This window comes from Phoxinus phoxinus (assembly GCF_949152265.1).
Source record: "Phoxinus phoxinus genome assembly, chromosome: 5".
In the NCBI taxonomy this organism is placed as follows: Eukaryota; Metazoa; Chordata; class Actinopteri; order Cypriniformes; family Leuciscidae; genus Phoxinus; species Phoxinus phoxinus.
In genome coordinates, this window is record NC_136880.1 from 34373307 (window position 1) to 34395177 (window position 21871).

The 21871-nt window shown below is 37.5% G+C and overlaps 2 protein-coding genes across 2 annotated transcripts in view; both read right to left on the reverse strand.

The window, feature by feature from the left end:
• The window catches only part of uggt1 (UDP-glucose glycoprotein glucosyltransferase 1), a 31668-nt gene extending 31325 nt beyond the window's left edge, over window positions 1-343 (reverse strand). Inside the window, exon 1 of the mRNA XM_079611670.1 lies at window positions 255-343. Coding sequence (XP_079467796.1) covers window positions 255-327 — 73 coding nt within the window. The 5' untranslated portion in view covers window positions 328-343. The remainder of the gene's footprint in view (window positions 1-254) is intronic.
• Window positions 344-7435: 7092 nt separating this feature from the next.
• The window catches only part of hs6st1a (heparan sulfate 6-O-sulfotransferase 1a), a 119700-nt gene continuing 105264 nt past the window's right edge, over window positions 7436-21871 (reverse strand). Inside the window, exon 2 of the mRNA XM_079611671.1 lies at window positions 7436-11055. Within this exon, the coding sequence (XP_079467797.1) occupies window positions 10332-11055 (724 nt within the window). The 3' untranslated portion in view covers window positions 7436-10331. The remainder of the gene's footprint in view (window positions 11056-21871) is intronic.

A 21871-nucleotide genomic window follows, 5' to 3' on the forward strand; every position in this document is an offset into this window, starting at 1 on the left:
CGAGAATGAGGTACGATTTAATTGAAACACAATTAGAAAATAATATCAAGAAACTAATCTAACAAGAAGAGTCCAGCGTTTAAATTAGCTTTTCTTTGTAACGCACTGCCAGTATACCTGTGCAAGCATGACTAATCACATACATTTGCTTCGACCCAGTTGCAAAATGCATGATGTGACGTATTCATACAGACTATTATCGCAATAAATGTAATGCGACAGAATAATGCTGAGGTTAAAGTGAGTAATCATACCAGCACCGGCTTCTGAATCTGCTTCGTGAGTTGCCATGTTTGGACGGTGTAAGTGGTCCATTCTACGGTTCATGTGTGGGTCCTGCTCTCTGTGCCTTTCCAGAAAAAAATAGGTTTAAGCATATGCAAAATACCATATCATACTATAGGTGTCACATTTACACTTGCAGTAATAAAATATAATATCTTATTGGTTGACACATATCATTAATATGATTAAAGAGAATAACATACTGCAATGTTTTAGCTGGCTATACGCTAGACAGCTTATGTGTCATGGACGCCATTTTGGCTCAAGAAGACCGCGCATGAGCCTTTCATAGGAGCCTTTAAAGGGATAGTTCACCCACTCACTCTCAATTTGCTCCAAACCTGTATGAATTTCTTTCTTCTGCAGCTCTGCTGAACACAAAATAATATATTTTTAAGAATATGGGTAACCAAACATTTGATGGATCCCATAGTAAGTCAACGGGCCCCATCAACTGTTTGGTTATCCATATTCTTATAAAAAAATATATATATATTTTTTTTAATAAAAGAAATTCATACAGGTTTGGAACAACTTTCAGAATTTTCATTATTGGGTGAACTATCCTTTTAACTGACTGATTTAAACGTGCAAAAATGAAAAAAATGGATTTTTAGCGATAATGCATTGATAACGACAAAACACTGTTTTGCTTTTCATCGCTTTACTGTGTATGTCTATTTACATTTTATCATTTAGCAGACGATTTTATCCATAACGACTTACAAATGAGGAGAGCAATAGCAATCAAATCAACAATAGAGCAACAATACTAGTCCAGTTAGTCTAAGGACAAGTATCAGGGTTTTTATTTAGGCTACTTGTTTTTTATAGATCCTCTATAGAATAGTAAATGTTAGTATTAACAGGTTAGTATTTCTATATAATCCATATGGTTGGGTATGCCATGAAATTTCAAACAGTGGCATGCTGAATTTGTATAAAAGTACTTTTAAAATATAGCTACACTAACCAAAGATATTAAAAAGTAAGTTTTTATATTCATCATCTACTCATTGATTGTAAATTGTACTCATGTATGCCTATTTATTTATTGTTTCTGAACACATTGCTTGGGAAAACTGACAGTATTACACTACTGCACATTATATCCCTTTAATATGCTTATCCATTAAATTAGAAAATCATAACATTGTGCAGATCATCTTATACCAAACTGATTCTGAATTCACTGATGCAAATTTGTCAGCCACATTGTCAAAGTGTAATCAGTTAGCATGACAACCTTTTATGTTCACCTTGTACACGTCCTTATAAACTCGAATGCACCTTACTCACTGCCCCATGGGTAAATTCAGTCTAAAAACAGGGGTTGGATGATTTAGTTCCACCTAAGTGTCCCCTTTGATTTCCCATTGGCTTGGTGACCCCTGTATGACAATAAAGAGGAGGAACAATAATGCTTAATTGTTTATGCAAACTTTCCCTGAATTGAGCTGGATGATGACATCACTGTTTTCTGAGCTGCTTTATCTGATTCAACTTCATCTCATAATGATGAATAAGTTCACTGAATAAGCACAATATGGTCTTCTGTTGAGTTGCTTTACAGCTGAATTTGAATTTGTCTCATATTTGAGGATGTTTGTGTCATTGATAATTGTTATCCTGTTTATCCCTGTAACACTTCTTTGAAACAATCTATACAAAGCATTATTTAAATAAATGTGGAAAGAAAGGATCTATAACTTCAGAAAGGCTTTAAGCTTATAGTTCAGTTGTAACTTTTTTAGAATTGACTCGTCTGGTTTTATGAAGCATTTTATGATTCTCAATCATCTTGTCAGGGGAAATAAACATCTAGATTTTAATATGATACACATCCCTTTTGGGATTCACAAAGTTGCATTTTACATGTTTATCTTGCATTACAAATTATCTAAATGCTTTCAGGCGGTTAGCAAAGATCGGAAACTTCAATTGGGAAGATTTTTTTATTACGCAGAATTCTACATCAAACAAAAGACTAATTGCGTAGCATTTTGAGACACAGCTTCCAAGCCTTAGGCGATTCTCATATTTGCCAATTCTTCCTGCTTTTACCCAGAATGAGAATTAAACATCCTACAGGGACGCTCTGATGCTGCTAAACAGCTCAGTGCCACTGCCAGGTCAGATGCCAAAATACATGCTCTTTTTTATCAATATCGGACATGATTGGACAACCCTGGATCTGCTTGGCTATTACCACCCAAGCTTGAACTGACAAGGGCATGCTTGATATTTCAGCCGGATATTTATACATGCTTCCATTGGCTTTTCATGGGGTAGTGCAACACACCCGGTGAAATTGTGGCAGAAATTGCACTGGCATCAAATTAAACTGTAGATCAAGTGTGACAGGTCGAAGTGTGCTTCTAAGGGGACAGGGAGCCCTGGGTGCTTTATGGGGTCAAGGTGGCTCCATTATGCATTAGCCCGTGGACAGAAAAGTAGGGCAAAGCCGCTCTCCTCTTGCCGCAGTGGCTGTTAACCTTTCCGCTGGATCGCCCACCTTTTATCTCTGAGGGGGGCTGTAAAACCAGCAGCCTGCTGCGAAAGGGGTCTGCTCGTAAAAATCAATTACCCTGATTAAGAGGCGATTTGCAGAAGTCCTTCAAAGCCAACTGTGTGATTCAGAACAGAGTTTAATATTCTGTAAAAATTTCAGAGAACGATGTCAACTCTCGACGCTATAAATTCCTCAAGAAGAAGTGCTGGGGAAACACCCGAGAAACAGATTTCGAGGGGAATAACAATGGAGTCTGAAAGCTTTTCGAGGATGTGACGTCCTGTTTCCATGGCACTGACTTATATTCCCCGGCGCTAAATTATATGTCTCACTTTTAAAAGTCAAGTAAGGACCTCCCGCATAAAAGGTGAAGTGGCCACATCAGTTCCACATCATCCTCTTTGTGCATTCAAATCAAAGCTCAGAACCGAAGAACACTCGCAATGTAAATTACACCGGCAATTGATGACTAATGATTAGAGATCAGTGCCGCTAAAACCTAATTTACTGTGACGAGTTTTAAACAAAGCCATTCGAGGTGATTTTGTGATACGATCGGGGCAGGAACCACTTTAGATGCTGAGAGGGAGTTGTCGTCTCCCTCAGTATTATTATTTAGCTATTATTATACACTCTAAAAAGTGTATAAAGGGTTAAAAAGGGTCTAAAAAGGGTTGTTTCAACTTATGTTTGGGTCAAATGATGGCATAAATTACCATTTTAAACTCAACAGTTGGGTTTGTCCATTGTTTAGCTAAAACTGTCACATGTATGTTCTGTTTTGGTTTAGTTGTAGAATCTAGAACAAAGGAACACATAATGATTGACATGTAATTACAGGATCTAGAATCTAGATTTGTCTATATAGCACGCAGTGTGTTTATCGTGTAATATATACGCGAAAATGAGTTTTTACGTGCATAGTATACGCATGGATAGCACATGGTTGGGTTTAGGGTGGGGTAGGGTGCGTGTGTATTATACGCTTGGGTAGGATTAGTGGTGTGGGGTGCGTGTGTATATCACGAAATTAAGTGCGTATCATATGCACGCGCAAAACTGCGTATCATATCCACGTAAAAACTAATTTTCGCGTATAAATTGCACGATAAACACACTGCGTGCTATAGAGACGCATTTGGGTGAGAACAGGCTGGTTTTGCTATACTTGTGAGAACATTCCATAGGCGTAATGGTTTTTATACTGTACAAACTGTATATTCTATCCCCACACTGCCCCTATCCCTAAACCTACCCATCACAAGAAACATTAAGCATTTTTACATTTTTAATAAAACATAGTTTTTTATGTTGTTTTTAAGCTATTTAAATTATTATGAGGAGTCATGAAATGTCCTCATAAACCACGTTTAAGTTGTAATACCAGTTTAATACAATTATAAATTTGTGTCCTCATAAATCACATAAACAAGAGCACACACACACACACGGAAAATAAAGTCGGGCGAGAACCCGACGTCAGATTGACGTCAACATCCAACGTCAGAGAAATGTTGGATTTTGGTTGGAATTGAAAGTCGAGTTGACGTCAGAACCCGACATCAGAGTGACATCAGAAACCAACGTCATATTGACGTCAGAACCCGATGTCAGATTGACGTCAGAACCCAACGTCGTATTGACGTCAGAACCCAAAGTCATATTGACGTCAACATCCAACATCGGATAGACGTTGGATTTTGGTTGGAAATGAAAGTCGGGTTGACGTCCCAATTTCATTTTCAACCACAATACAAAGTCTGTCCAACGTTGGAGATTGATGTCAATCTGACGTTGGATTCTGACATCAACCTGATTTTCATTTTCAATGTTGGGTTTGGTCTTCTAAATGCGAATTTTGTCATTGTTTTGGAGCACACTAGCTTATAGATGACAGTAAGGCTAACATACTGTATTCATACTAAAACCCAAAAAACTTTTCTTGGAGACTTTAAACAGGGCACTATTTGAGGGAACAGCCATTTGGGTGTCCGAAACCATTGTGGACGTTATTGAGTGCATTTATTCAATCTCACATTCAATCCCACTTCTGGAACTGTGTTCTAGAAATACATTTGATATTGATATGAGGGTACAGGGGTGATTTCTAACACAGCCAATATCTGATTAATGTGAATATTATTACTAGTCTTTTCTATTATGACATCCCCCTTTTTTTTTTTTTTACCTTGTAGGATGTTATGGGTACACACGCACAAGACAAGTATACATATCAATGCTAGATACCAATGACTTTCAATTAAGGTTTGGTATGTTATGCAACACTGTAAAAAGTGATCAGTTGACTTAACTTGAAACAATTGAGGAACACCGTTTCCTTAAAAATGATTCAGTAAATAAACCTCATGCTTAATCGAAAACATGAAGTAATGTGGAATTGTCAAGTTTAAGGCATTGGGTTTACTTAATTTTTTCAAGTAAGTGAACTGAACACTTTTTACAGTGAGGTAACTCAATTTAATTTGGGTGAACTATCCCTTTTAAAAAAACTTGGTCCACTCCACTGCTGAAATTTTAGGCTCTTTTTGTTTGAATAAATTCAAAGAGCTGCTGAAGCCAGTGGTTAATTGTTGAGCTCAAAACAAAAGTATGTTGTTTGCCTTCATCGTCTAGGTTCAATATTATTGTGCAGAGCTATAGAAATTCTCCTCATTCTTTTCCCAGCCACTTCATCTTCTCTTTATATACTGTATTTGTAATACGGGAAATTCGTATTATATCCTGGCAGAACAATGGCCCGGGTGCAAGTGATTCTCGGCGTGGCTCTTGTCCAAGAGACACAGTGTGGCAATTCATTACCCCTGCAGAACTCAGAGGAGCCGGAGTGATTACCCCCATCCATTTCAGACAATAATGGCTGCTGATACGGTGCTTCTACGCCGTTCAATTCAACAGGACAAAGAAGCGTGTCTTGATATCCGTGCCAGGAGATATTTTGTAATTACCAGGGAGAGCGCTCTCGTCTGAGTCAGCTGCTTCTGTAGCGTAGCCGAGGCTTCAGCGCTGTGTGTGGTGAGATGCTGCCTGTCAGCTCTGTTTCAGCTTCAAAGGGTCAATCCTGCAGTGCATTTTCATTTCCATCACTTTTGAGTTGGAAAAAATATCAAACTGTCAATATATCAAAATGGAAATCATAGTAATTGTTTTTATAATATCAAAATTCCATTCAAAAGTAAGTCATTTTATAATTTTTTGGAAAGTCTTATGCCCAACAGGCTGCATGCAATACAGTAAAAACAGTAATATTGTAAAAAATATTATTACAATTTAAAATATTGATATTAAATAATTACATATTTTTTTCCTATATAATATCTTTTCTAAATGTAGTTTGAATGAACGTTGCCAGTTTTGCCATGTCAAATAAAAAAAACTGGCATTTAGAAAGAATATATATACTGTATATATATTTCTTTAATCAAAAGATTTCAAACAAAATGTCGTCTTCTTATTGCTTCACAATAATTGTACAGGTTTCCATGGTCCTCAATATCACCTTCCATCCTGTACTATTTCTTTAACAAATGAATCCTCCGATCTTAATGACATGATCCTCCAGAAAATCAGATACAGAAAAGTATAAGCTATGGATTTTATGAAATAAATCTGAAAAGATAGGTTACTACATGCGGGGGTTAATACAGTTGTAATCAAAATTATTCATATAATTATTTCAAGTGGTTTCCCCAATTTCAACTGAAAATGCAACTTTTACAGACTTCTGCATTCTCAAAATTATTCAACCCCCTGAATAGAATCCCTCACAACAGCATAAATCTGCGAAACTGGTGTTGTCTCAAGCACACATGATGCAACTAATCAAGGGCTTCATTAGGTGCACCAGGTTTGCTTGAGCTAGAACACATGAAATACCTGAACTGGCTAGGTTTGTTGAGTGTCATGTTTGACTGCATGTTAGAAATATGGCTAAGTCAAAAGAATGGCCCAAAAAGTTAAGATAAGACCTGGAAGATTCTACAGTGGCGATCACAGTCACTTGATTTGAACCCCATAGAAAATCCCTGGAGGGATTTGAAGAAGGCGGTTGCAGCACGCAAAGCTTTTTGAACTTTTGAACCTACTGAACTGGAGGGCATTTCTCATGAGGAATGGGCTAAGATTCCTCAGAAATGCTGCCAGAAGCTGGTGTCTGGTTATACATCTCGTTTTCAAAAGGTCATAACAACAAAAGGGGGCTCTACTAAGTACAAAAAATACTTGCCATGAAGGGGTTGAATAATTTTGAGACAGCATAATTGATTAAAAGTTGCATTTTCAGTTGAATTCGGGGAAACCACTTTAATTTGTTGTGTTGAGCTATTTCAATTACTTTTGTTTGATTTGTTCATTGCAAACAGCTGAAAGTCTGTACATTTTGCTAATAAACCTGCAATGGGGGTTGAATAATTTGGATTACAACTGTATATTCCATTGAAGTGCATTACTATAACCACTTTTTCATTAATTTTCACAAACTGTCAAAGAAAAGTCAAATTGATTGTCTAATGTCCACAGATGTTAAAATGAAAATAATCCATAATATACCTTAATTGTGCTTGTGTGACACTTCCCCTGAGCACCTCCGTAATAAATGAAAATAAAGACAAGAAGCATTGACATGTTTATATAAAAATGATTTTTTTAATGGTGTATTTGACGATCCATTGTTGAAATGATGAGAAAAATACCCAGAGCAGATGAATTGGATGTGATGAATAAATGCACCCGCGAGCAGAGCTCAAGGATTCGCTAGTGCTGCCCTCGCACTTAACAAACACACACATTCTTTCAAAAAGAGTTTGAGTCACTTTGCTAGACTCACATAAGGTCGGAAACGTACTCTACAGCAGTAGATGAAGGCAAATGCATCTAGCTTCATTTCAGATACTGCTGTGTTCTGAAAACAGTCTGACTGCATTCTCAGAATTACCACAAGAGGTGCTATAGCATAAACTGTTGGTCCTTTTTCTTTTTTCAGGTCAACTACCGTCAATGGCTGAGCAATAGTTTGAAGGGAATCTAGCTGAGCAAGTAAGTAAAAGTTAAACCATCTACATGTTTATACAGTAGCTAGTTACCTGAATAACACATCCGTTTTAATGGCACAGATATTTAATGGTGACTTTGTTGCCCCCGGCTTTGAGTATTGAGGTTTGTTACTGCCGCTGTAGAGTATGTTTCTGACCTAATACTTGACAGTGATCAATTTTAAAGCACAACAATTCTCTACTCTGATTAGCTGTACGTCATTGTTGAATTAAGACTTAGAAAAATTTGGTCACCAAACTATTTTGCAATGAGACCAACATTTACTACAACCCACAGAGGGTTTCCATTAAGAGAGCGTATCAGCTGAAGGGAATGACAGCATCACATCAAGATATTAATAAAGGGCTTCATAATTCATGAGTTATGCAGATCGTTCATGATAAGACGTTTGTTCCTGTATAACATAACAACACTCTAGGTTTGGTTAAATATGCAGTAGGTGAAGAGTAGTCTGTCTTTATGGTTACTGAGAAAATAAATTCCCATTGCAGAGCAGTAAGTAAAGTAAAATGTCCCTCATAACACCTTAAGAGTCAGTTAAAAAGGAAGGACACATTTCCAGTGGGGTAATTCTTCCTGATAACTTATTCGCATACTGTTTACTACTGATGTTGTTGTGTGTAGTCATCAATTTAAAGGGACAGTTCGCCCAGAGAAATGACAATTCTGTCATAATTTACTCTCTCGGGTCATTTCAAATCTGTATGACTTTCTTTCCTCAGTGGAACTTAAAAGGAGACGCTTTCCAGGATGTTCACGCTACTCTTTTATATACAATGAAAGTGAATGAGGACTGGAGCTGTCAAGCACCAAAAGTGACAAAAAAAAGTCAATATGACTTAAGTGACTTGGAATACACTTGAATACTTTAAATATAGTGCACAAGTCTGTATGACTTTATACATTTCTGGTCATTTTCCAAGTAATTACAATTTGCCAATTGTAATCTGGTTTTTGTCTGTTTTCCCCACTTACCTTCATTTGTATGGAAAATAACAGCTTGAGCATTCTGCAAACATCTCGTTTTTGAATTGTCATTTCTCAGGGTGAACTATTCCTTGTACAACAAACAACTCAAAGTTAACAAATATATGCATAAGAGGAGACATGTGACATCATTCTTCTCCCCTTACTGGCAACAGCTTCAGTCCCTGAGGACCATGGCAAGAGATTGATCATGTAACACAAACTTGCACACATTCGCAAAGAAAAAAGTAACACCCAAACATGCTTGCATACTCAAAACAGTCATCCTCAATAGAATGCTTAAAATCTCAAACACACACAGTCATCCTCCATCTACCCGCATACTAAATAATGAGTAGTCTCTGGGAATTGGGAATGGTGGTGACATTTATAAAGGCTGCGTTTGCTGCTTCTTCCTTCTGCTTGCGTTTCACGAGCTCTCTCTTTCACATACACATACACACAAACTCTATGACGCTCCTGTTATTGACTGACATACAGGCGTCATTATCGAGTCAATCGCATTTAGAGAGTACGACTTTGCTCGGAAACACAGAGCCTATCCTTACTAAGGGTAAAATAAGACACAGTTTCCTCTTTGGATCTCCACCAGTTTCCCAACTCGGCTACCAAGAAATGGCCTGGATTGGGTGCTGATGACAACCTAGAACCTAGATATCTGTCTGATCGGACAAACGAAAGACCTCTCACATTCGGCAAGTTTATATTAGTACACTTAGCTCACAGGGATTTTCTCATACAGTATGCTGAAAGCTTAAATAATGGCTATGGTCCACATGTTGTCTGTCCGTCCAACGAAATTTGCAGCCGACGTGCAAATACACACAAAAAAGGACAATAGAACAGACCTCTTCAAGTCATCACTGATTATGAAAAGCTAATAAATTGCATCCAATAAGTGTTAGGCAGCTCTGTTGGTCTCAGTGCTGTGAGTTTTACCTCTTTGAGGGACGAAAAAATCCCTTTTAAAAAATAATTCAATGAAACCAGACCATAATAAACTAAAAAACAAAGAGACAGACCGTTACCGTCACAAGTTCATGGCTGAAATGGCAGCAGACATTTAAGCAAATACCTCTATACAATTTCATTCGGTTCATTCTTTTAAAATCTGCAGTGAATATAATTTCGATAATTTTTATGTTTTTTCCTTCTGTGGGCGATTGCGCCTGTAGAAGTCTTTACCTCTTAGTTTTAAGTTCAGGCTCAGTGCTTTAAGTTAGTCAGTCACATTTCTGACCTGGCACGCAAAGTCTTTGCGGTACCAATTGTCCTGCATTTGGAGTCCTCCCACTCCGAGACGACCAAAGGATATCCTGGAGCACAACAGAAGGGGGGAGGGCCGTATTTGATGGTGGCGCTAAAGTTCTGTCTCTTTCTCGTTTGCCATTTTCCTCTCCCGCTTGACTGGACCTGGGGATCGCATTCTTTTCCTCCTCGTCAACCTGTATTTCCCGTCCCCCTCCCCCCAGCACTGCTACCAGCGGTTGATGATGTGATTCATGTAGTCCTCTGTGGGCAATCGGGACGCTTCGGACTCCGGCGCGTCATCCCTGAAATTAGGATCAGAGCTGGGCGTCCGACGAAAGGGGAAGAGGGCGGGCTGGTTCTTTAGGCGTTGCTCTCTTCGCTCCAGTTGTCGCTTGTACATGTAGCGCTGCTGAAAAAGATCTCTGGCGTAGTCATACAACTGCATGTCCAGGTCGTTCAGCTCCTCGATCCGCTGCACCGTGTCGTTGTCCAGGTCCACGCCAGCGGCCCGCGTGCTGTTGTACTGCATGAAGGGCCGGATGAACTTGAGGTGGAAGGTCCGTTCGAACAAGTACTGCGTTTTGCGCTGGTACTCAGTCAAGCCGAAGAAGGCCATGTCTCGCAGGTTCTTCTTGGCCGACTCGAGCAGCACCTGCGCACGCTTCTTCTCCGGGATGAAAGACATGTTGTAGCAGCCCACCAGGCTGAGGTCGGCAAGCATGCGCACCTGTCGGTTATTCGCCAGGTTGTACGGACAGTCCATGAATTGCTGTAACGTGCAGCCCGACCAGTCGGTGCCCTCGTAGCAGGGGGGCAGCTCCTCCGGCGTGGGGGTTCGCCCGTCACACATGTGCAGGGAGGTTTTCCACGTGGCCCCGCGCTGGACGTGTCTCCATTCGCTCAGGTAGCGAGACACGGGGTCCCGTAACAGGGTGATGTAGTAGAACTTCCTGTAGGATGAGAAGGGACGGAGAAATGATTAGGATCAAAACAAACTAAGTGCATATCTCAGATTTCATATTTTCGGTAAAAAAATCTCCACCTATGCCTTTTGTCTGATTTACACAATATTTTTAATTCTTTCTCTAGGGACCTTCACAACAAAAAGTTTTCAAAAGAACTTTAATTCGTCATGTCGTTTCTAACAAATTTTTGGCTGTGGTCTACAAGGACTAATTGAACTATATATTTTGAACGGGAGGTCTGAACTTAACAACAACATGTTAGCATGTCCTAACATGAACTTGCCCTACCCTGCCATTTTTTTTTTGTCTTGTTCGAAAAGCCGTTAAACTCGGATATACCTTGGATGATTGCTTTTTTTCACAATTTCTGTTTCATGACTTTGAGGCCCAGTCATGAAACAAATTGGTACATACAGTACCTGCAGGTCGTCTATACAATGCCAACTGTCAAATTTTGTGAGAATTGACCACAAGATGGCATTGTAATGAATATGTTAATGTTTCTGCTTATATGCCAGTTACCTTATAGATCAGGAACTTCCTGAAAAAAGGCAGTTTTCGGGAAACAACTACAAAATACAAAACAATTACTGCCGAAAATTGCTGCAAGCAATGTTCCAGTTATTTAAATATTTGTTACTTATTAAGTGCTTAAAAAACTACTAGTCAACTAATTGTTTAGGCAGCCCACCAACTAGTCAACTTTGAACATCCCTACAACAAAATTATTTCGATATAACATATGGGATGGAATACTGTGTCTTAAACATTTTCTGCACATTACATTTTTTATGGGTTTTATTGACTCATTAAAACGCAAGCAGTGTGTAAATTTTTTTCTCATAAACTGGAACTGTAGCTAGATTATTCTCATCATAAATATCTGTATTGCAGTAAAGGACCAACAGCAGCCACATGGTAATCTTTTACTGGTAGGTAAGAATTATAATTCCTCTCACCTCCAGCATAAAAATAATTTCGGCGGGTGTGAACACAACCGGTCGTAAAGGGGAATTGAACTGTAGAGCTCTTGATATGCTTCAGTGAGACTTCATAATGCATATGAAAAAGAGCATAACTTGTCCCACAACACCTCTCTTCCATTCTGAACCTGCACTCCAACACCAAATTAGTGAATTCTTGGATGCGTCCCTCTTGTGCACTTGAGCGTACGTGGTGCAGAATGAATCAGACATTAGTGTAGCGCACGGCGGAGACTTATTTATTTTAACAGCTCTGGGTAGAGATGCATGAATTTATTCATCTGTGAAAGACAGGGCTGGAGACGGCAACAAGTCAACCAAACGCTTGCACATTATGCACAGCATTGACCCTGAGGGTAAATAAACAGAACATTTGCCACATTCTCTCTCTTAATCAGTACATTCAACATGTTTTCTAGTAAAAACGTCTTTACATCCTAAAAATAACATATTTACCTAAGAAAAAACATTCTGTGTTAAATTCAAGTTGAGTGTTATGTACAGTGTCAGTGTACAGTGATGACCCAGTGGGTAAATGCAAAACACACTCTCTCTCAACCACAAACCATGAGGTACCAAATATTTACCTAAAGAAAATTACCATAAGATACTGAAATAATACTTAAATAAAAAAAATTGCAGTGTTGACCCTTAGGTTTCTAATGTAGAAAAACGCTCTCACTCAAATTCCTTTTCCTTTCTCTTTATGGTTTTCGGTAAAAACATGAAACAAAGATGAATCTACCTGAGAAGCAAAACTGCCAGGATGTCACACATATTCTAAGCTATCAGTTATTACTATTCATATTAATTGCAGTTCAGCTGCTGCCTGACATCTACTAGCAAATTGTCTACTATATATAATAAAATGTAAAATTTAAATGTATTTTAGATTTCGGTTCTCCAGAATTTAAAGCAACTTTTGAATGTTTGTCAGTTGTTGGTGACGAAGGATACATTTTCCCTGCAAAATGGAGGCTAAAGGGCTATGCTAACCTAACAAGCCAAATGTTGCAAAGCTCCTAGGTACATTTTTTGTCTTTTCTTTTTTTTTTGGTCACCATTTTTGTCAGAGTAAAATCTTCACATCTATAGTATAAACACTGGCACTTATGAGATGATAGAGTTGGACAAACACAAAAAGGACCAAGAAAAGAGCAAGTGTCAGTAAATGAAAGCTACACAAAGAAGCACATAAAATAGAAATGAAAAGTTTTAATCTAACTTATAAAAGGGCCAACAGGCATGACGTGTTTGACTGTACACACAAACGTGCACACACAATAACTGTCAAATCTGAACACACACAAAGGATGCGTATTGCCAACGGCATGATGCAGTTTAATGTTCTCTGAAAGAGCCAACAGGGACAGAAAAAGGCTTAAAGACACACACACACAGCGCAGAGCTGGGACTGATGGCTCACGTCAAATCAAATAAGCTGAGCTGTTCTAATATACTGCAGCATTCAGCATAATTCTAGCAGAGACCCATAAAGAGAGAGACACAATCGTTTAACCAGAATTTCTATCCTGGCGAGTACCAGCCTGGAAATAAACAATCCACTGATTTCTCCTGATATGAGAGTGGTGTGATTGCTCTTTCCTCCTCTTCTTTGTTCTGTTTAATATATTAACTCCTGTTTGTTTACACGCTCGGCACCACCCTATCCGATGACCTTTTTCCTCTGTTTTCAATCATCGTGTGTCTAAAGCCACACTCCTGTGGGGCATCGCTGGGTCGTGAGCAGCTTACTAACATGCAGTTTATGTCACGGCCACTCGGTGGTGATATACACACAGAATTCTCATGGATCTTTCTGTAACTAAGACGTACTTGCATGCACTACAATTAAACACAAATGTAGAGCCTCAGTATCAGTCACATTCAACTACACAGTTCAATTTATTTAGGCCTATAGGAAACTAAACGGTTAGACTGTTGTTGAAGGGAACTATGTGAGAAACAGAGTAGAGAGGAAGGGAGAGCAAGGAAAGAGGGGGAAAGGGAATTGGCGGGTCGGGGTCATTGTTATTGCCCTAGTGCAACAGGGAAAATGACAGAAAATTGCTGGCACAAGCATATCACGACACCACATACGCAAACTAAACAAGACTTTTCCTGTAACAAAGTCCTTCATGCGTAGCCACGGACAAACAGCCCGAGCAGAGGGCACAGTCACGGTCACCATCCAAACAGGGCTTGCATTTTGGGGGGAAAAAGGAAAACAAGATAAAAAACTAACGGTAAAACCCTTTTAGGGCTGAGCAATTTATGAAAAGATTTACTGTAATCATTTTTTTTTTTTAAATTTGAAATTGTAAAAAAAATAGTTGAAGTATAATTATGTTAAAAGAATAGTATGAATAAGACATAAATATAGTACATACATAGTATGTCAGACTTTCTACTTCAGTCTAATTTCATGTTTCATTCAATGAGTTTCTTACCATTTCTTTGTAATTATTTGTGAAATTTACTAGCAATTTCTGAGTCAAAATAGTTTCAAAGTAAATCCTGCACCAATTTTTTTTGTAAAGTTGAAAAAAATGGTGTTTTAAAAAAAACATCTCTACTTGAGTTTTAATTTAAAAAATATTAAACAAAATATTAAATATATTGTATTAACGCTATTGTACTGTTAAATAAAATAAAAATGGGGATAAAATACATTTTATTTTACTGTAAAATTAGAATACTAATTTGCATCTTAATATCTTCTTTCAAACAGCTTTTATTTATTTTTTATAAAATATGTGCGGCTGGTTTCAGGGTGAAGCTCTGCACTGTGTTCATTTACACACATGCACCTCATAATATCAGGTGTGTGAATGCCGCGTTTGACTCTGAGAATAGTGTACTATAGTATATAATTAAATCTGCATGATTTTTGGGAGGAGGCGGGTGCTACCCATTAATATCAGCACCAGTTCTTTGCTATATCGTAAATCTGACTGTGAGGGAATCTGGGGAAATCTGAGTCTCTCTGCAAAGCGTCATTTGAAATTTATGAGCAATTTCCTCAGTCACAAAAACAAACACCTGGAGGGAAGCAGTGCAGCGGAGTCACAACTCGCAACAAAACACCCTCGCTATACATCACTCAAACTCATATTGTTTCACTTCATCATTACAGTGTGTAAATCATGACAATTACCAGGACAGTTGAGTAAGATGGGACTGGAATGCCACGGAGAAACTAAAAACTAAATGTGCTTCCTAGGAGGTTCAACTCAATAAATATCCCCAAATATGGCTCAGATTCTTCCTTCATTAAACAATTATTGCACCCAATTTACTGTCCACCAAGCAAAAATGTAATCGGATCACTCAGAAAAATAAAAACATTTTTTTTTTTCAATAAACGTATCAATTATTACTGTTGCACAAACAATGCAGGAGTTATGCTGCAAAGTCGAATACTTTGGATCAGGGGTTTGTTCAAATCTCTCAGCATAGGAATGAGCAATTATAACCACAGGTATGAGCAAGTATAATGGTGATGATTGCCTTAGCAAACACCACTAATTAAAATCTATTAATACATGACGTAGTCATCTTCAGGGACTCCGCTTTAGCAATGAAATGTGTTTGGGTAGCACTTTATTAATAACATGATTTAGTAGTTCAACATGCACCTGAAATAGGGTTCTTCTCAACATCTTAATTCTCGGCAACCTGTCATGTTAATTGCCGTTCTCATAATTTATGCAAATGACTGCTGATCGAGTCCCTTCCATTCAAAACCTGTTTAGAACATGAATGTAAATCTATTGACCTCTTACACTGTGCTATCCGGCATGTCGACTCGAACGTCAATCCTCGTAAAAGTGAAAATCGCATCTTCAGCGGTAGCAAACCCCATGGCGATAACAGGCCACGCGATGCACCACACGAGGACATGCTTCTAGCACAGAAACACAATCAATCCCGAAGCGGACCTGCATGCGTGTAAAATCACTGCTGGAGATTAACTGCAAGCCATGTCTGTGAAGAAGAAGACTGCGGTTAGGTTAAGGAGAAGCGGTTTAATGATGTGTAATAGTTCTGAACTGTCAAACTGTTTGGAAATGGCTAAGGGCCATTCAGTGCTTCACGCTCCAAGCTAATGGTCAGTTAGTCATATGAGGAAAAAAAATAATATATGAACTGGTGAGGTAGCAGTTTGATCAAAAAGAAAGAAATATTATTACACTTTAAAATAACTGTTTTATATTTCAATATATTTGAAAATGTACTTTATCACTATAGTTATTATTTATTTTCATCATCTTTTGTACTATTACTGTTTAACTAAGGCAGTCTGTTCTGGATTGGTTGGAGAGGTTGATTGAATTGTAAAAAATACTGTCTCTGAATTTTCAGTATAATTCCTACAAAAATGATCCTTCATGATCCAACATGAACCTTCAGAAATCATTCTAAGCTGATTTGCTGCTCAAGAAACATTTCTTATTAGTATCAATGTTGAAAACAGATGTACTGCTTCATATTTTTTGTGGAAAATGTGTTTAGCCAGATTCTGAAATATACATATTTTATAACATTCTACAAATTTTACAAAACTGTCCCTTTTGATAAAAAAATATTAATTTATAAAAAAAAAAAAATCTTACTAACTCTGTAGTCAGTAAAGTATAAAAATCCCTATTATGTAACACACACACACACACACACACACACACACACACACACACAAATGAGTGACGTCTTTAATAAGACCTCCACACATCCTGACTGAAGACTGATGGAGAAATGTAAGATATTTTGGGAATGTTATTAAAAAAACCGAGAAAACATACATCCATAATTTTTTTTCTTTTTTCGTCAGTTGATCTCGTTCTCTCTCTGTAGGTTTAACAAAGTCTCTCACCTCAGGCTTGTCTGGATATGCAATAACAACATGTCTGAAAACGTTTCGGTACAGCAGGGCAGAAATCTCTCTCTCTCTCCCTCCTAACTCAAGCCCTAAGCTAATTAGGATGTGCTGATTGATTAGGCTGCAATAATTAGCTTTTGTGATGTAAATGAAGCTCCCATTGGTCTGAAATTGATTAGCCACTGTCTGTCCCTGGGGATGAGGCGGATTGAGAGCCACCGCTTACGTCCATCTCTCTCTCTCAGGCTCAGACTCTCAGTGTTTGTAATCAAATACGATAATGGACTTCAGTGAAGTGCTGTAAAAAAGAAAACTATCGATGTCTAAACAACTAGATATTTCTCTCCACTCTGAACTGATACGATGGTACAGCCTGGGAGATCTAGTGGAGAAAAATGGAACTGCATTGTCCCCTATAGTCAAATATTTTTTGTTTGTTTTGTTTTTTACTGTAACTGGCCACACATTTTATACATTTTTAAATCACTTTTTAATCATCAATCAGCCACTTTAATAGTCCTGTGGTTTGAAATATTTCTTGGTTACTAAAAAAATAAATGTACGCATTTCTATTTAAAATTATTTTAAATATGGAGGAATAGGACTATGAGAAATTATTTATCAACTTAGTTTAATTTCTGAATTAATAAGTAAATAAACCGCTTTTTTAGTTGACAAATAAATAGCTGTATTTGAAGCTTTTATTTATTTCATGTTTAAATATGTAGCTAATTGCAACAAAATACTATTTCTTCAAATCTTTACATTTTTGAATAAATAAATGTATTCCTATATTTTAAAGTACCAATCTTAGTCCTTCATACTAAAAAATTATGATAACAGTCTGACTGGGGAAAAAAATACACGTTTAAAAAAACAGAATTAATAATTAGAAAAGAACTAGAAAAAAGTTAGAACAGCTTTAGATTGAATAGAGCATGTTACAATGCAAGACGCTGCTGTAACGTCATGCCAAGACCCCATAAACAAATAAAATTGTCAGGGGAATCTGAGATAATGCAAAAAGTGAGAGAGACTCGGAAAGCAGGACTGAAAGGCAGAGAGCGAGAGACTGTCTGTTGTTTGCCTGTCTGGAGAGGAAAGGCTTTTTTCCGAGTTCTCCTGAGGAAGGAACCGGCAACTGCTTTCACTCAACCAACCTCTGACCCCAAACCCGAGAGCTCGTCTGTGAGTTTTATTCTTCCTGTTTCTCTGGAGTGAAGCCTGAAAATACACTCAAAATAACCACAGTGATAAGCACAGAATTTCCTCTACTGACTATCCAATCAGAGATGAGAAAAGTAGCATTGTGAATGCTGCTGTCCCAAACTTATGCCTTCACAATCTAAAATATGTATCCTTCATGGATAAAACTATATCCTAAACATATACATTTGAATTTTTGTTCTAACCAGCTGTGAAAAGTGATGAGTAACAAGACATTTGGTTGCTTATTTGGCTTCTTTTTCTGTATCACTGCTGTGAGTAGCTCCGCCCACTATGAAATATGAAATCTCATTGGTTCAAAATCTAACTTCGAACAACTGTACATTCAGTGCTTGTTGCTGTAAACTTGTCATCACACCTGGTTAGGACAATGCCAGGCAATCCCAGAATGCACTGCCACAAGAAAAATATTAATTACAAATATATACACGTATCTAGAGATGCACGATAAATCATATTTTAACCATAATGCACGATTAAGTAAGCATAATCGTCAACAATATTGGCAAGCTATGGAAGCTTCTTTATGCCACGGAAAAATTGTTTTAAAAAAGGTCATTTTGACTGGTCTCACAATTCTGACTTTATATAAACAGATATATATCTGTGAGATATAAACTCGCAATTGTGAGTTATAAAGTCCAAATTGTTGAGATATAATTTTGAGGGAAAAAAGTAAATTGCGAGAGTGTGTTAATGCATATGGTAAATATAACATATCAGGAAACTATATGAGGCAAAAGAAACCCTGTTTATGAGTTGACAATCATTGATTTATGCTTAAGTGAACGTGCAATAATTCTGAAGAAATGCAGAAATATTTTATTTAAATAAGAACATGTATTAATAATTAAGCAGCCCTACTCGCATCTCATTCAATACTGCTAAAGGTATATCTAATAAAATAAAAAAATGTAATCTAATATTTGTACCAGCACACTCTTTAACACTCAACATCAACCCCATTCATTTTCCGCCGCCTTGGTTCTAGATTTATCAGTTCATCTAAAATACCATAATGTTTTTCCCTCCAAAAAACATCAAAGTGGAATATTCCTCACTTTGAGCCACTAAAAAGAAAACTGGGGAGCAATATCACTATGTCTTGAGGTTCACTGTGAATTCACTCATTGGCAGGTGTGGACCCTGGATACAACGCAACTCTGGGTCTGTTTCCCGAGCACCTGGTCTTGATACGTTTTGGCTGGTGGACTGGTGTTTTAGTCAGCGCTGTGATTTGTTTGAACAGGTTGGGTGTATTAATATTTGTACCCCGGTGACTGATGCAGGTGCTCTATTGGCCGAACACAATGAAGTCAATCACAACTCACAGCTGTGCAGCAAACTCCTCAACCTCTGGCTCAGAGGAATGACATCAGAAAGTGACAAGTTAAGACAGATTAACTGACGCACATACACACCCATGACATGCACACAAACGCACTGAATTCTGGGAAAACGTCTGTATCTAGGGCTCAAACGCATTCGCACTGACCGATGTTGCATCACGCCAGTGGAATGTTTTGAATGGAAGGAACTGTGAGTTCAGCTCAATGTAAACGTCCTGCTGACTGCCAAATAATCCAGAGTTATAAAGAAGTCTTTCCGAACTGCTGTCGCCACAGGGATCAGGATTCACAATCTTCAAACAAACGCACACTACAGAGAGTTTGAAGTCATGACAAAAAACTTTAGGTAAATAAACTATGCTTCAATTGTCTTGCATACAACTAAACACAGCGGGAAACTCATTATGGTTTGGATAACAATGTCAAAGCTGTCGAAATTCTGGCTCGCGGAACTGTAACTTTGCTTTTCCTCACAATGATCTGAGGTATTTTAAAAAGTGGTTCACCCAGTGCCAAAATAATACCCCAAAATGTTAATAATAACACAAAAAGTTTGGTTGTCAGTAACACTCGGCATATTAGAATGATTTCTGAAGGATCATGTGACACTGACTGAATAAATTACATTTTAAAATATTAAAAAACAAACTTTGAACGGTGGACATAATAGAAAATTCTATATAAAAAAATATATATATTAATCATACTTTTTATTATAAAATAACATAAATAATAATTTTATTAATATTTACAAACTAAAATAAAATAAATATTTAAAATAATTGTAAAACTTAATAATAATAAATATGTTAATGACTACATTATTTTACTACTAAGCACAAATATGCTTAACAATATGCAAATATGAGTCAAAAGTAATTTTTCACTATTCTTTTACAACAGTATCTGCATTTTCAAGGGTTTAAAAACAATATTTTAGTTATAAGAGATAATAAAAACAACTTTGTGCATCAAAACAACTTTGAGCGTCTTATTCCTGTTAAAAAAAATTATAACTTGATTTTCAAAAGTCAACAAAGTTGTGACAGCTGAATGTAAAGTTTTTGACAAGCCAGATCTGTCCTTCTCTGAGTAACATGTTCATTTAAGCCACAAAATGATAATAAACTACACAAAAAGCATTTTATAATGACCCAAAAATCAAACATAGTTCACCCCTTACGCACGTTATCACGTCCGTAAAAAACTTTGGTTGGAATATTAGAACTAAAAATATCGACATCATGGGCATCAATCACTTCACTGAATACTTGCCGGCTAAGAAATAAACAGTTATTACCTTACAATCCATCTGTTGTCAAATCCCCATAATTTGAATATCACAACATTAATCTCTGTCAATAATAACGTGCACAATCCACGGTAGCAGAGGAGTACACACATTTCATGGAAAACACACACTACCGGATGTTCTGAATACGTCATCACTTTCCGAGAAGAGGGAGAAGATGCTGTCTTCAGAGACGATAACGTACGTAAAGCATAACTTGTATATTTAAATGTGTCCTTCACTTGCTGAGATTGAATCGGAATGATCAGGGAACTGAGTGCAATACTTCACACTGCATGCTAAAGAGAATAAATGCCAATCCGATTGAAAAACGTTGCCGTTGTGTGTGAACATCGTTCAACACATGTTGTTTTTGACGGGCATTTTTTAATGCACAAACTATGCATTCTGATTCTGACATTCCTGATCTGAATTGGTTCAATCATTTTCTATTATTGACTGATCATAATTTTGGCAATAGATGTTAAATGAGTGATCTTGAGATGAGTCCCTGATTCGACTCTCACATGCTGCCTGATATATCATAAACTTGACAGGTCTTTTTTCTTCTTCTTCAGGTGATCTTCTCAGTTGTTAGGGCAGATTAAGGCACTTATCAATGTTTGATAAAAATGTTTAAGATGATACATATTTACATGATTTGTTACAACAACAACAAAAAAGCCCACCTGTGTGTGTGTTAAACCTAGAGAACGAGATCAACTGACAAAAAAAGAAAAAAAATGTATGGATGTATGTTTTCTTGTTTTTTTTTAATAACATTCCCAAAATATCTTACATTTCTGATTTCTCCATCAGTCCTCAGTCAGGATGTGTGGAGGTCTTATTAAAGACGTCACTTATGTGTGTGTGTGTGTGTGTGTGTGTGTGTGTGTGTGTGTGTGTGTGTGAGAGAGAGAGAGGCCGAGGCTGTTGTTTTGTGGCTTGTAAGACTCAGCGGTCGTTCTCCTGCTGGGGTCTTATTAGAGAGACGGTACATGAGATTCTGCTGCTTCACGCTGATATGAACTGCAGGTACTCTTGATAATTGGCGGCGCTAGTTGAGGACATG